Raw genomic sequence first — 15,195 nt, forward strand, 5'->3', positions numbered from 1 at the left:
AAGGACTTTGACGGCCATTTTCTTTTGAGGTGGAAGAGGGAACTCAAAGCGTGCCATTAATATTTCAGCATCACCTGGTATGTGAGCACATCACACTGTCTGAACACGGTGTGTGAACACAGGGGATTGGAAAATGGTTTGAAGGCTCAGATCTGGTGCACGAGCTGCAGTGCTCGGAGCCATCCCTGCAAGCACCAGAGCCCCACTCAGCCCTCCAGATCCACAGGGCTCAGGGGTCCAGTCCCTCCAGAGCAAACACAGAGCAGGAGAATTTCCTCATCGTTGGTACACAAGTAATACCAGCAGTTAGCCTACCAACCCATACCTACCAGCTTGCCAGAGCATCATAGCCACGGACGTATCGTGTATTTTTTCTTGGAGTTGATAGACAAAGTGATGACTGGCTGGGCGTTGTACCCCAGTTCACAAATTAAATGCATAAAAAGTGGATGTTAGCATTTGAAAATTGCTTGCACATATGCGTGTGGGTTTAAGAAATGAAAGGCTATACAGAGTAAATGCAAATGTAGTATTTCTGGAAACAAAAGAGAATTCAAATACTATTGCAGTGCCTTTATGCACGTATTCAATGTCTCACATTTAAAGACAATGTAAATACCCTGTCCTGAGGAAGAAAGGGTTGCATTCAAAGTCCTTAAAGGATAAAAATATAGACAGGATTGTTTTAAATAAGGTACATGTCTGAGACTAGAAAGGTAGCATCATTACAGAGGCATCATATTTCCATATCAATCTGTGTAGAAAAGAAACAAATTTGTTTGTATACAAACAATTTGTTATAAAAGAGAAGTACCTGGATGTGCTTCAAAAAGGTCTGCACCACAACTCTTCTTGACTTAGGAAACTTGAAAGAACCCCTGTTTGCACAGCTGTGGAACACCAGCCCTCTGCATTGGAAAGAGTCTCACAGCTCGGCTCCCATTTTCCGTGGCTATTCCCACCCCACATGGGTACCAAGGCTAGGGGAAGGGCACATCTGTGGCACTGGCAGTAGCACAGCCTGTGGAAGCTTTAAACACGGGCTATCTGCTGCTGCAGTAGGAAATACTCCATATTTAAGGAGCTTTGGTCCTTCAAGAAAGGCAGACAAAGTAGTGTATATATATTGGAGCAGACATTCATTAGGCTCGTGCTCAGAGGAACTGGGGATCTTGGAACGTTTTCGTGCCTTCTGCTGTGGGACTGCAAAAGTTTTACTTACAATGTGGCCGCAGTGCAATGCTGCTCTTTTAAATCTGTGGGTAACATTAACGTTGTCTTGTTCACCCATGAATGCTTCAGCAATGGGAAATTATTACTCAGGACAACTCCGCTATGACAGTCCCACTTTATAACCCAAGGAATCTTCAGCAGGAACACTGAATGCTCTGCCCATGCAACCCAAAAGGACGGGTGTCAAAATAGAGGTGGGAACCACGGAGCTCCCTCTGCCCCACGCTGTGAGATGGACACGTTGGTCCCCAAAGGGACAGTCTGTCAGTCCCCCCCAAACATTTCTGTTCGGGTCAGACTAATGACAACACACCCGCACAGAGGCTCAGCGAATCAACAGAGAACCGTGCTTTGAACCCATGAGACACAGAGCTGATGAAAGCATGGTTAAACTTCTACGCAATACACGTTAAAAAAAATGGGCACACCTGCTACTTTCTCATTTCTATCTGTTAAAAGGAAACAGTAACTGAGAGATTAAGACCTCCCTCCACGATACCATGCAATACAAGATGATTATGAAATCGCAGGAGGTATAAAAGTTAGAAATCCCGACCCTCCCCAGCTGCCATCAAAATGCGGGCGCTCAGACGCTTCTTCCTTCTGCCTCTCTTAGCTGCTCTAACTCTTGCTGAAGACAACTCAATAGAATTCTTGGGTATGAAAATAAAACATTTTTCTTCTTCTGTGAATCTTTATTAGTTTCTGTACAAGCTATTCTGTAGGCAACTGAAGGGGAAAATGTAAAACATACCTGTATAAGAGTATCAGAATAAAATGATTGCAATATATGACTGCCTATGACATTTTTTTTACTTAAGAACTTGAAGAGATTTTACTCTGGAATGGAAATTTGCATGTGTAAGTTAATATTGTATTGGAGAAACAGGACTAAATTGACTTGTGGGAAAACTGCTGCTTTTTAAAAGAGTTTGGGGCATTTTTTCCCCATGTTCAATGAGATGCAATAGGCAGTCATTCGTTGCTTCATTTGGGATTTCAGATCCGCAATTTGCATGTGTAACAGTGGGCAGCAACTGTGGGATAATGAAAAAAAATAGCTGGGCTACAGGAACCGTCCAGAGGGAAGTAGAGTGAGGGCAGGGCAAAACTGACCTCGTAATGCTCTTCCAGCTGGCGTTTCATTTGTGACCAGAAAGGTCTCTCCTAGACCTTTCTTTTCCCTCTGGAGTTCAGCAGAAAGCCTGACCTCTCTAGCTGGGATGGCATACATGGTCTAGGAGGTTTTTCCTGCTGTTTGAGACCACTATTTTTAGATAATGCTAAGGCAGAAAAGAAAACTTAAGCTCAAACGGGATAATAACCTTTCTCTAAAGGTTCCTATACAATGCCCATTACTGTAAGTACTTCATAACTAATTAACATTCGTTAAGTAATGTTAGATATAGAAACTCAGCTTGTTTGTTCGTTTTCATGTTCACCCAGCCCCGAATCCTAAACGCAGTAATAGTCAGAGGGGATGCTCAGGCAAGACTATGGAGACAAGCCTGCAGTAATAGCTCCCCATAACGCTCTCCCTGTCACCAACAAATTTGGGTCAGGATATCCTGAACCAGACAGGGAGAGCTATATGTGTGTTTAACTGTTATCAAGGTATTTTTCTTTCATGGTTTTGAGCTGTTTTGATGTTTTAACATGCACATCACCCTGCAGCAAAGATCCACATGCAAAGAGCCAGCTTCTTTTGTTTCTTTCAAAATCACAGGTTATTGGTTTCGTTTCAGTCCACTGAGTTCTTGTATTGGAAGAGAACTATTGGCATGAATGTATGGACCTCTAGCACTTCCTTTCCTCCTCATTTCTCTCTTTTCTGACCTAAATTGCTTTAGTCCATTTACTTATTATTTATCTGGAAATTATTCTAAACTTTTGATCATCTTTGATCAAAAATGATGATTCATTTAAAGCTTTTCCTGTTTAGCAGTACCATTTGGAGATGGAGGGTTAGAACCATAGGCAGCACTAAATACACAGTAGTCTCGCACATTAACCTTCAGAAACTCAAATCTGATTATTATATTATTATTTTATTATTCCCTCTCTGAGTGCTTTGACGTAAAGGGCTGAAACTCAGAAATCGATACAGTGATCTTCAGGAAAAGAGTGTAGGTGGAAGGTTTGAGGTTTGAGATGCTTGTGGTGACCAGCCTTGCAGAAGGGAGTTGTTGAGGTGTCCTCTGTCACTTGGAGTTCCCAGTTTTGCCACTGGCTTCACCTGTGATCTGTGTTTCCCTAACTTTCTTGTCTTCTACTAATGAAAATAAGGATAAGAAAAACTTTCCAATGTTCTTTGATACTTCAGGTTTCACAAACTGGTGCAATAGAAACAAAAAACCCAAATGGTAGAATTCTTTGCATGCTTGCTCTGTGGTGGGCTGTCCTGGGGTCATGGCATGGAGGAGGGTGAGACCTTACTGCAGGAGGGCCAGCCTTGCAAGCTCTTTGTTGGTGCTCTTCTTCCACAGGTGCACCTCACTGTGGTGCCTCACTCACCGACCTCAACAAACCTTTAAAGATCAACCTAAATTCAAATGCAAACTGTGTCTGGCAAATTCAGAGAAACGAAAATCAAACGATTAGGCTCATCTTCTCCTATTTTAAGTAAGTATTCCCTCCATACATTTTGGTATGTTTTCAATGAATTTGAACATAAAAATGTTGAAAATGCATAATAAAATTTAAATAAACTAGTATGGCTAAGCTGAATTTCTTACTAATTTCAATTTAAGGTATTGCTGCCTCCAAATATTTCTCTGTATTTGCTTAAGTAAAATGCTATACTGAATCTGTGTTGTGGACTGCAAAGAGTCTGCATATTTCTCAGTGAATTGAGGTAGTTCCCACCATGTTTTTCGTTGTTGTTTTGTTTTTTAATAGATTTTCTCCATCTTCAAGCTGTGAAACAGAAAGTATTAATGTATACGATGGTCCTTCCTCTAATTCACCTCTTCTTGGACAAGTATGTAACAACACTGATGCAGTCCCAATGTTTGAATCATCTTCAAACAGTTTAACTTTTCTCATAAAAACAAACTCTGTGGCTTTCGCACGAAACTTCTTTGTCTTCTATTACTTCTTTTCACCGGAAACAAGTAAGTCAGAACTTAATGCAATAAAATCAATACCATTTGAATTGTACTATTAAAGGAGGATTAGTAAAGCAAAGTTTGGGATGACAATTAGAGGCTATTCACAGAATTTTTAATTAATCACTCAGCCCTTAGGGAATGGTTTGGGTAAAATCAGCAGAAGGAAGGAGGCAACAAAACGATAACACATTTGCTGGAGAGCCTAAAAGAGGCAGATTTACTCAGAAAAAATATAATTGCAAAGAAGGCATTATGGGACTCTAATTTTACTTAAAGGCATCTACTAAATTTGTTCAGTTTGCAGATGACATAGCATTTGCCCAGAAAAAGAATAAGGCCGTCTTGTTGTAATTCCATCCGAGGACTTGTGACACAAGTCAGTGATGGTCTTCATTCGACGCATCCCATTTTTGTCCAAGCTGTTCTTATTCTTAAGAAGGAAAGAAAAAGCCTTAGCTTGTGACTAGTTCGTTCCTTTGCTTCTGTTGACCTGAGTGGCATGGTATTAAACTCTCAAAGACTTATATGTGAGAGAGAAATTCCCACCTCATAGTTTATGCTGCTCCAACATTTAATTAACTTTGCTGCTGAAGAAAAAAAAAATCCCTAAAATATATAGAAACGGTATATTTAGCACCTTTAATAATTTCCAAAGGAATGGAATCCTGAAGAAATGCTCCTGCTAGTGATACAGCTTTAGTTTTTGAGTTTATTTTTTATTGTTATGTATACTGTTGTGTTACCAATGTGTCTTTTCTTCTTTTCAGCACATTGTGGGGGAAGCCTAACAGGTCCCAACGGGACATTTATCAGTCCCAACTACCCATCGTCTTACCCTCCATTTACGTACTGCGTCTGGAACATACAAACTGCAAAAAAATCGAAGATAAACTTAGAGTTTAAGGATTTGTTGTGAGTAAATGCCCTACACTCAACTGTTCTTTTGGCATTTTGTTTAGAAGCATTGCTTTAAATGCAGCAAGCAGAAGTGCTTTTAGAAATCTGTAGACGTGTAAAACCAATATGATTTACTGACTGTACTCAGTGAAACACAGAAAGCTTTTCAGGTGTCTCACTGTGAGGTGTCCACAAGCTAGCCTGAATTTAAATCCAAAAAGTATCAAGCTTTTGCTTTGCTTTTGCTACATAAGGAACATGCATAAAACAAACATAAAAAAGACAAAAGCCTTCCTTTTCCTCTGGTGATACACATAAGAGGCATCAGAGATCCACTTTAAAAAGTGGATCACACTTCAAAAGCTCTTCTTTATTGTAATGTGATTTTTTTTCCCTTAATATATTTGAAGGTGTGGTTATTTTTATTAAGTAATTTACCTTCAATATATAGTAGCAGAACTACAAAAATGTAGCTATCTCTGTTGAGAGCACTAGCAAAAATTCTATTTCAATGAGAGTAGAATCATGCACTTAATTATTTATTACCTAAGAGTTTTCCACGTTTCATTTATTTTTTAATAACATTGATTTGTGTGTTCTTTTATTCTCCACTCTTCTATTTTAATTGAGTGGGACTCGTCAGCTGCTATCGGTACTGAATCCTTTATCCGATATGAGCTATGTTCTCTACACTCATGTTTTCTATCATTATTTTTTCTCTGTCTACAGCCTGGAGCTGGATCAAAACTGCCAATTTGACTTTCTGGCAGTCTATGATGGCCTCACCACGAACACTGGCTTAATTGGAAAAGTATGTGGTGTTTCTCGGCCCACCTTTCAATCTTCTTCAAACGGCATGACGGTTGTGTTGTCTACAGACTACGCCAACTCCTACAGAGGATTTTCTGCTCGGTATACCAGCATTCTGCCGGATCCCCCAGAGCCTGACAGTAAGTGTATTTGCTTCTCACTTCCACATATGAACCTTCCCTTTTGTAAAAAAATACAGAGATCTGACAAAAGTGACTGAGGATTTAAGCCTTCATAGTGGTAGCCACTCTTTAAGTACAAAAAAAAGCCACCACACATTAGTCTCACTTATAGAACATAAGTTATTTTGTGACCTATCTGCAAAACAAAGCTTGTTTTTCGGTCTTTTTAGTCCTTTTTCTGGCCGGCTCCACTGAAACTCTGAGGGTTTTTTTGTGTGGACACAACAGAATTGTTACCCTCCTGAAGATGTGAAGATAAAATTTTCTGACTGGTTCCTTTAAACATGTTTGTTCCCCCAGGTACTCAGTCAAATGGAGGTTGGGTGTGTTTTAATTTCCTTTGCCCTTGAGCTGGACAGTTTTCCTTATCTGTTCTCTATGCCTGCAGACCCTTCTTCGCTTTAAGTGAGGTGGAAAGGGCTGCCTCTAAAACCTTGATTTCAGTTTCCTCATCTGCCATCCTGCACTGGCATTTTGATTCATTTTTCCCTTGTATAATTTTTGAGAGTCAAGCATGAAATTTTGTATTACTTTAAACGTGCACGAGCCATTTCAGATTTGGGCTCTGACAGCTCAAGAGCCACGCAACAGGCTCAAGGACAGGCCTTGATCCAGAGCAGGTGAGAAACGACCACAGCAGAGATTGTGATAACTTATTTTATATTTCTCTTTCAATGGCAGCATCGCTTACATGCTCTTCAGACAGACTGGAAATTGTGCTGAGCAAGGATTACCTGGACTCCCTTGGCTACAACGAAACTCACTTGTACCTGAACGACCCAACCTGCAGGCCAGTGTCCACAGATCCCGTGATCTTTTCCTTCCCATTAAGCAGCTGTGGAACAATTAAAAAGGTAAAGGGGGAAAAAAGTTCTGTGAATAAGCCAGCAATAGCTCGGGAATGACGAGAGCTTGTCAGAACAGTTTATTTTGCTTCATTTCCTCTACATCCAGATCATCCAAAGAAACACAAGGCTAGGTATGAAACTCCAACATCCCCTGCAAGTGACACAAGTCACAAGGAGACGGAAAAGGCCCAATGATGGCAAGGTTCCTAGGAGCTTGTTAAGAGCATCGTTTAGATAAGGGTGACTGAAATGAAGCTTTGATAATTCCCACACTCTGTGCAATATTCCTTAACCTGCTGCATGGGTCTGTTCAGCATTTGGGACACGTAGGTAGGAGGGCTGACTATGATTTTTTTGGCTGCAACATGTTTCATGCAGCTTCCTAACACACTTGCTTTCCACTGCAGTGCCCACGTAATCACAGCTACTTCATACTGTTCCTTTTACAGGATGAAGGTCACCGCATCACTTACACCAACATCGTAACTCTCTCTGAAACCGACACAATTATCACACGCAAGAAGATGGTACAGATTGTTGCAAAGTGCATAATGGAAAACAACTCAACTGTAGAAGTCATTTACGTAACAGAAAATAATCTAATCAAGAACACGACCTCTGTGGGAAGATACAACGTTAGCATGTCTTTCTACGACTCAGATTCATTCTCCAACCCCGTGCTTCAGTCCCCCTATTACGTAGAGCTGAACCAAACTCTTTTTGCTCAAGTCAGTCTTCATTCCACCGACCCAGATCTTCTGGTGTTTGTCGATACCTGCGTAGCATCTCCACAACCTGATTTTGGATCAGTAACATATGACTTAATCAGAAGCGGGTAAGACTTTACAATTGTCGCATACTACGTGAGAAAATGTAACCTCCACATCAAATGTCATTCTTTTGTCTCTTCTCCGCTTGTCTTCAGGAGACCATAGATGGAAGCTAAATTTCATAGAAATATAAAGGCATTACATGCCAGGAAAGAAGCTTACCACATTGCAGTGTGAGGGGAGCATCACTATATGCCCACGTTAAAAAAAAATAGCCCTAGTTAAATGCTTTGGTTGCAGCTAAGAAAATTTAAATGAATGTTTTATGTATGCAGACCACTTTAACATATCTGTAAATTCTGTTGCAGTTGTAATAAAGATGACACTGTGGTAACCTACCCACCCATTGAGCACTACGGAAGGTTCAAATTTAACGCCTTCAGGTTCCTGCGGAGCTTTTCATCAGTTTATCTCCAGTGTGACATTTTGATTTGTGACAGTACCATAAACTCTCGCTGTACTGAAGGCTGTATCTCCAGGCGGAAAAGAGATGCTTCTTCATACACTTGGAAAGCCAAGACTGTAGTGGGTCCTATCCGCCTGAAGAGAGGTCTCAGGGCTGCCGATCACTCAGGTAAGAGGGGTACATAAACTGAGAATCTGATTAAGCTCTCTTCCTTGGTGTAAATCCAAGCACAAACCTTCACCTGAGAAAAGTGTGTTAGGCCATATGCTTTACCATTAGTCAGGCTCTTAATACTAATACATGAAACGTTTATTAACCTCTCAACTTTAGCAGCACTTTAAACATATTCCCATTTATTTTAATGGGTGAAAAAATTTGCAACCACATGCTAGAAACAGGACACATTTACAAATGAAAAAGTTTTAGTGCAAACAGATCACATTCAAAGTATTATAAAACATATTAATTCCCATAGTGTCCTTTTCATGATTTACAGAAAAATAACCAGCTTTACCAAGGACCATCTAGTCAACTCTTAGAAGGTACAGGGTTAGAATTGCAAGTTCCTTTTTTGCCCAGCATTGCTTCAGCAATGTATCCCATACCCATTTCCAAAGATAATGATAACACTGATGGGCAAGAACTTGACAGCAGTGATACAAAAGTATTTAACAACACTGTGATGCTATTATGCATTATCATTTTATTATAAAATTTTACAGCTCCTCTTCAGTACAAGTTCAGTATTTGCAAATCAGTATGGTCAACCCCTCAGAAAAAATATCTGAAAAATGCCGAACCTTCACTGAAATGACACAGTATTCAGAAAACTTTAAACATGCCACTTTCTTTTTTTCTCTCTACACAGGAACCCTCACTAAAACAGATGCTGAAGAAACCTCAAACCTTCAAGGAAAGAGTTTCTACATTCTTTCATTTGTGGCTTTGATTTCAAATGTTATTATTGTGGCAGCTACAATACTAAAATATTACAGACGCCAGCCAGCATATGGCTACCAGAAAATCCAGAGTTCATATTAACTACTTTAGGATGCAGTGAATTTGTGCCAACTTCTGTTCAGATTTGTCACTCAAAGAGGGGAGAGGGAAAAAAAAAAAACACAAAAAAAAACAAGCCAACAAACATACTCAATAAACTAACAGCCCCAGAATGCAACAATGCTTGGAAACACTTCAACCTTTTTAATTATAAAAAGAGAATCACCTCGACTGTATCTCAAATTGAGTTGAAAGAATGCTGGTGTCTACATCAGGGTGTTACTGTTTAGAAAGCATCCAAAAGTAACTTTAGAAGTAATTTTATACCTCTGAAGTATGAGAATTTAGGTCCCTCTTCAAAAAAAATCTTTTTGTATTTTCAAATCACTTTGAAACAGTACTTGGCATGAGTTATGTTGAGGGACATCTATGAGATACTTGTTCTATACAAGTTGTCCTGTCTTTGCAATCTACTTTTGTGGGTTGCTGATTGTCTTCAAAATACATCAGTTTTCTTAGAGTAGAAGAAAAATTTAGGTAAGCTAGGTAAAGAGCCTGGATTGTACGTGCCTACTACATGCCTCCACCTGTTCACTCAACACTTGCTTCTCCATCTATAGCTTTTGCTCAAAGCATTTTAAGACACCAAATGCAACCACTCTGTGTTCAATTTAGGAGTCCACTGTTAAGTCCCTGTACAGTCAAAGTTAAACGGTGCACCCCAGATTTCAAAGAACAATTATCAAAATGGAGTATGAAGACAAACCTCTGAGACATACTTGTACCTCCTCAAATGACAGCAGATCTGATTCAAAGAGATTACAGTAAACATGACACAGTAAGACTACTTCTTTGGCCTAAGATTGCTGAAACACAGCAGAGCCTAACCCAGCACGTTCTGTTTTGCATAGGTCCATTCCTGGGGAAGGACCATGAATGAAATACTTTCTTCAGATAGCAAAACATGGATAAATACAAGTCTGCTCTGTATACATCTATTACAATTGTTCCTGCATGGCTCAATTCATTTATAAAGGAAAAAGCCTAACATCCCCATTTTAGACATCACTTATGGAGCCTATATTGCTAATTTTGGTGCCTGTACAGCCAGGAGAGCTTTCAAACCCAGGTTAAGGATTCTACCTCTCTACACCTGATTTCTTGCAGAGTTTAAATGAAGCAATACAAGTATTACCATTCCTTTCACAGCTGGAGTCATAAACCACTTCAAGGGGAGTCCCATTAGAACAATCCAAAGCCACAAGGAAACCACGTTGCTTTCCAGGGGTAACACATTACACACAAGACAGAAGAAAATTGAATTAATTACATGTACTTAAAGAGAGAAGCTGTAACTCGGTTTATTTAGAGTGTTCCTCTCTATTGTTCAAACTGAAAGTGGGAAACTGTGTTTTACAAGGCTTTTAGCAATGCTCTTTAAATAAATAAGCCACAAAGGGCATACAAAATTCTTATTTAGGAAAACCACACATTCTTATGATCTTTCATAAAGCTAACAACTGTGTACAATAGTGGATAGAATTACAGTAACAAAATGCAAGTTAACAACACTGAGGTTCTTTATGGTTATAACTCCATAAATACTTAGCTTTGTAAAGAGTAATTGCCCTTAAAAATACTTATATTGGAGTTCTACGTCTATATACATTTATCTTTCTCCATTAGAGAACCCCTCACTAGAATCATAGTGTGCTTGTGAAATTTTGTTTTGCTTTGAGTTCTGAACCAAGTCCATTAACAGAACCATTTTATTATCTATGTGCGTCTGAAGAGCCTGGATTTGGCGATCAATATAGTCCATTAGTTTTTTCTCCATCAGATCCATATTTTTTGAGATGATCTTTTCCAAATAGGAGCAAATAGGCTGCTGTTCTACTCTGTAAAAAGAGCAAGTTAAGAATCAGTATTTCTTAACAAGGGGCAAAATAGCAATCTGTGTACTTGAACTTCATTTAAGTCTAACATCTCATTTTGTAGACAATGGGTTTTGGATAAGCAAAAATAAGCAAGATATCCTTTTGGATAAGGTTTTTAGCATAAGCAAAATATCTTTCCTGTCTGCTACGTTTTAAATGTGAGATTTTTTTTTTAATAAACAAGAAGATATACAGTCACCACCTTTCTACCTTATTTTTTAAAAAGGCTCAGTCATACATTAGAAGGTGCAGTTATAAATAACAAACTCCATATAGCTTAGCAGTATGAACAAAGTTCAAACAGCATCAGCATGACAGGTTTAATTCTTTCCAAGTACAGTGTTTCCAGAGTTACATACACTATGCATTATTTATTTTCACATCAGTAATCGTTAAAAGCACTGTACTTTCCCAGGCCCCGGAGATATTCGAGCATTATTAGAACTCTGCATCCTAGGCAACACTCCTACATTTCACCATTTCTTCTACTGTTCTTTGGGTATCTATCAAACTGGCTGCACTGCTAGAATGAAGTTTGCACTGTACATGCAAAGAAGCGAGGAGGTATAGGAAAGACTGATGGCATGAGATACACCGAGCACAGCAGAGAGATCATGGCACAATATGAAAACAAGGACGGGATGACAATTTAGGAGACAGAAGCAGTTGAAGTGAAAATGCATTAACAGAGGAGAAAAACATACTAAATGCATGTAACTGAACAGAACGACCACACAGTTTTTAAACCATAAAAGGTGGAAGGCAGGAGAAAGGAAAGATGCACAAAGAAGACAAAAACAATTTAGTAAATCAAATGATTTTGTGGTTTCTTTTAGAAAAAATCTTATCTTTGAGCAGCTCATCTGAAGAACTGTAGTCATGTTTGTCACCACAGTCTTCAAAATCACATATTTTAAGACTCGCTATTGCTGTTAATGAGAATAAAATGTGTTTTTTTTAAAAAAAAAAAAAACAAAAACAAAAAACTTGTTCATACAAACTATTACTACACTAGGCATATCAAACTTAACTTACCGAACAGCCTGAATGCCTTCCTCTTTAGTCACCGTATTTTTACTGAGATGCCTATCACCGTCTTTTAGCCGAAGATGATTAACCTGGCTACAGATGTTTTGAAGAAAAGGAAGAAGCACCTGTGGACTAGCTACATTTTGGTTTGTTTGCTCCTGCATAAGCAAAGATCCCATGACTTTAAGATCGTTTCTGAAGTCAACTGTATTTTGCTGGGTAGTAAGTCCTCCAGAATCAGAAACGTTCTCTCTTTCAGGTACCTGCGTGTTCTGATCAAGATTTATTTTCGAATCTTCACATACTGTTTCGCTTGTTAAAGGATTTTTGACAGATAAAGATTCACTGTCTGATTGATCCTGTGACATCTGAACAGTTGCACCATGTAATCCATCTACTGGATTCTCATCTCCAAAGTCTGAATTTTTCCCAAAGATCCAACTAAGTTTGTCGCCAAGAGGTGAACTGTTCTGATGGCAAGAAAAAAAACAATAGACTTAAATATTAAAATAGACTGAAAATTATACCATAACAACTAGTATATACATCAAAACTCTAGTAATTACAGCATTCTAACAGTATAATACAATGACTTTAAAAATATTTGTGAATTATATTCCTAGGGAAAAGCAGAGGGAAATAATTAAACCAGGATTAAGGTAGCGGGAAGTCTAGGTAAAAAACCTTATTCACCAAATCTGTTTGGAACATGCTTGACCATTATGGAAGGCAAAGTCATAGATTGATACTATTCATGCTTATGGAACAGGACAATAACTTACTTTCTGCTGATATCGGACCATGTCCATGAGTTGCTGAGCACCAGGAGACAACTTAGATCCCATAGATTCCATTATAGTCTGGACTCTGTCTAGATCTATGCTCGATCCTAGTGAAGGAAAATCAGTTGCTAGTTTTGCAGACACTGTTTTCACTTCTACAATTATTTTACTGATGAGTACCCTTTGTTTCTCACCAATGGAGAGCAGCTATCACAAGAAGGAGAAAAAGTATTTTGGTTAGGGGAAAAAAAATATGTTTTCTTTGTATGAATATGCTGAACTCTTTTCCAGGGAAATAAAGTGGATTTCTCCTTGCTATTACTCTTAGGAGAATTCTGACTGGAACAGAAGGAGGTTGTACGATCCTAAGATCAACAAGCTCCTCATTTTCAAAGTACTTAAGACAAGCAGTAGCTGCACAGATTTTCCTAAGATTATTTACCTGCATCACAGAGTTATTATTACTAGCATACAGTAGCACAGAGTTTACAATTCTAATTATATAGCAACTATAGTTTACCTGTAATTTATCTGGTTTATGTTTTCTTTTTCTCTAATAGGATATTTTGATCATATATATTAGGTCTTCTTAAAAAGAGTATCATGATCCCAAATTAAGAGACCTATGAAGACTATGCATCATGTAACTGATTTTACATTTTATATGAACTGATTACTGCATAAAAATATCTGCAATTGAGTAAGAGCAATGCAATTTAGTCAATTAAATGATTAAAGAGACAATGAAAATTAAACAACTATGTTGAACTCCCTACCTTAATTCTACAGGAGGCTGCCGGGCATTCCAGTTTCAGATACTTTTTGTATAAAGTAACCTTTTCAGTTTCACTACAAAAATAAAATAAGCCAGTTGTAACATCACTAATATAAAGTTACTTTTAATTTCATTGAAATATACAGTAGCAGTAGACATTCAGATAAGAAACATGACTGGCTCAAACAAGTTTCTACTGTGGTACAGCAGTTTTAATGCTTATATTCAACTTGTATTGAAGCCGATCAGACAGGTGTGTAAGAAGCGATTTGTATGTGTACGTACATTATCTGCTAGAGCAGCTTTTGGGGTTCAGTACGTTATTCACACATCCTCCCTGAGGCTCTGAGTCGGTTGTTTTTAATTAGTTAATTAAGCAGATGTGCCACGTAACGACTTAAAAACAAAAGAGAAAAGACATTGTTTTTAACTCCCCCGGTGAAGCACGGAAGGCAACATCGACGGGGAAAACAAATCCTTTTATTTTTCTATCTTTCTCTCTTGTTCTTGAAGCCTGAGGTGACTGCATACCAGAGGCGAGACCTCCTGGCAAGCACCTGCTAGGAGAGCCCCGCTAAGGTTAAACGGGACAGAAAGAGATCACGTACCCTTGTTGCGGTCTCACCCAGCAGCACTTCGGAGTAGGATTTTATAGCGACTGAAGCGTTTCGGTGGCTGCAGAGCCACAAAACCACGTTCCCCCTCTCTCCCCCCCCCCCAACCCCTTTCCTCGCCCCCCAGCACCGCTGAGGCGCCGCCCGCGGCCCGAAGATGGCGGCGGGGCGGGAGCCCGCTCACTCACCCCCCCGGCCCCGCGGCGCCCAGGCTCTCTCCGCGGCCGGTGCCGCAGTACTCCTCGCCCGCGTACACCTCCATGTTGCGGGCCTCGCTCACCACACCGACCGCGGCCACCTCCTCGGCGCCGGGCGGCCGGCATTGCAGCTGCAGCACGCAGCCCGCTTCGCCCCCACCGCCTCCCGCCGCCACCACCACCACAGCCTCGCTGCCGCCGGGGGAAGCGCCGCACGGCCCCGCCGCCTCGCCTCGCCGCACGCACAGCACCCGGGCTAACTCGCCCGGCGGCGAGCAGGGCCACGAGCACCCCACGGCCACGCCGGGAGGCTCCCCGGGGCCGCCGGGGTGCGGAGCAGCCGCCCCGCAGCCGCTCGCCATCGCCCCGCCGGGACGGGGAGGGATGGAGGGGGAGGAGGGCGCCCTAACATGGCGGCGGCCGCGCGCATGCGCTGGGGGTGGGCGCTGTGTGAGGCGGCGGCAAGAGGGCGGCGATGTCAGGGCGACCCTCATCAAGGCAATTAATCCCTCGGGCACCGAGCCCACGGCTCGGATCCGGGGTCTG

The 15,195-nt window shown here is 40.5% G+C and overlaps 2 protein-coding genes across 2 annotated transcripts; one reads left to right on the plus strand and one right to left on the minus strand.

The window, feature by feature from the left end:
* The first annotated feature begins 1,809 nt into the window (after positions 1 to 1,809).
* LOC113843994 (CUB and zona pellucida-like domain-containing protein 1) lies at positions 1,810 to 9,451 on the plus strand. The gene is made up of 9 exons (XM_072040233.1): positions 1,810 to 1,891; positions 3,675 to 3,855; positions 4,132 to 4,346; positions 5,111 to 5,255; positions 5,970 to 6,190; positions 6,914 to 7,086; positions 7,530 to 7,915; positions 8,219 to 8,484; positions 9,185 to 9,451. The coding sequence occupies exons 1-9, from the start codon at positions 1,810 to 1,812 to the stop codon at positions 9,355 to 9,357; spliced, it is 1,842 nt and encodes a 613-aa protein (XP_071896334.1). The 3' UTR covers positions 9,358 to 9,451.
* A 1,200-nt stretch (positions 9,452 to 10,651) lies between these two features.
* On the minus strand, positions 10,652 to 15,059 carry C6H10orf88 (chromosome 6 C10orf88 homolog). Its single transcript, XM_027460195.3, has 5 exons — positions 14,641 to 15,059; positions 13,840 to 13,912; positions 13,064 to 13,270; positions 12,288 to 12,751; positions 10,652 to 11,213 (listed from the first exon to the last, which is right to left on the minus strand). The coding sequence occupies exons 1-5, from the start codon at positions 15,009 to 15,011 to the stop codon at positions 10,985 to 10,987; spliced, it is 1,344 nt and encodes a 447-aa protein (XP_027315996.1). The 5' UTR covers positions 15,012 to 15,059; the 3' UTR covers positions 10,652 to 10,984.
* Positions 15,060 to 15,195: the final 136 nt, after the last annotated feature.

This window comes from Anas platyrhynchos, chromosome 6 (assembly GCF_047663525.1).
Source record: "Anas platyrhynchos isolate ZD024472 breed Pekin duck chromosome 6, IASCAAS_PekinDuck_T2T, whole genome shotgun sequence".
Taxonomy (NCBI): Eukaryota; Metazoa; Chordata; class Aves; order Anseriformes; family Anatidae; genus Anas; species Anas platyrhynchos.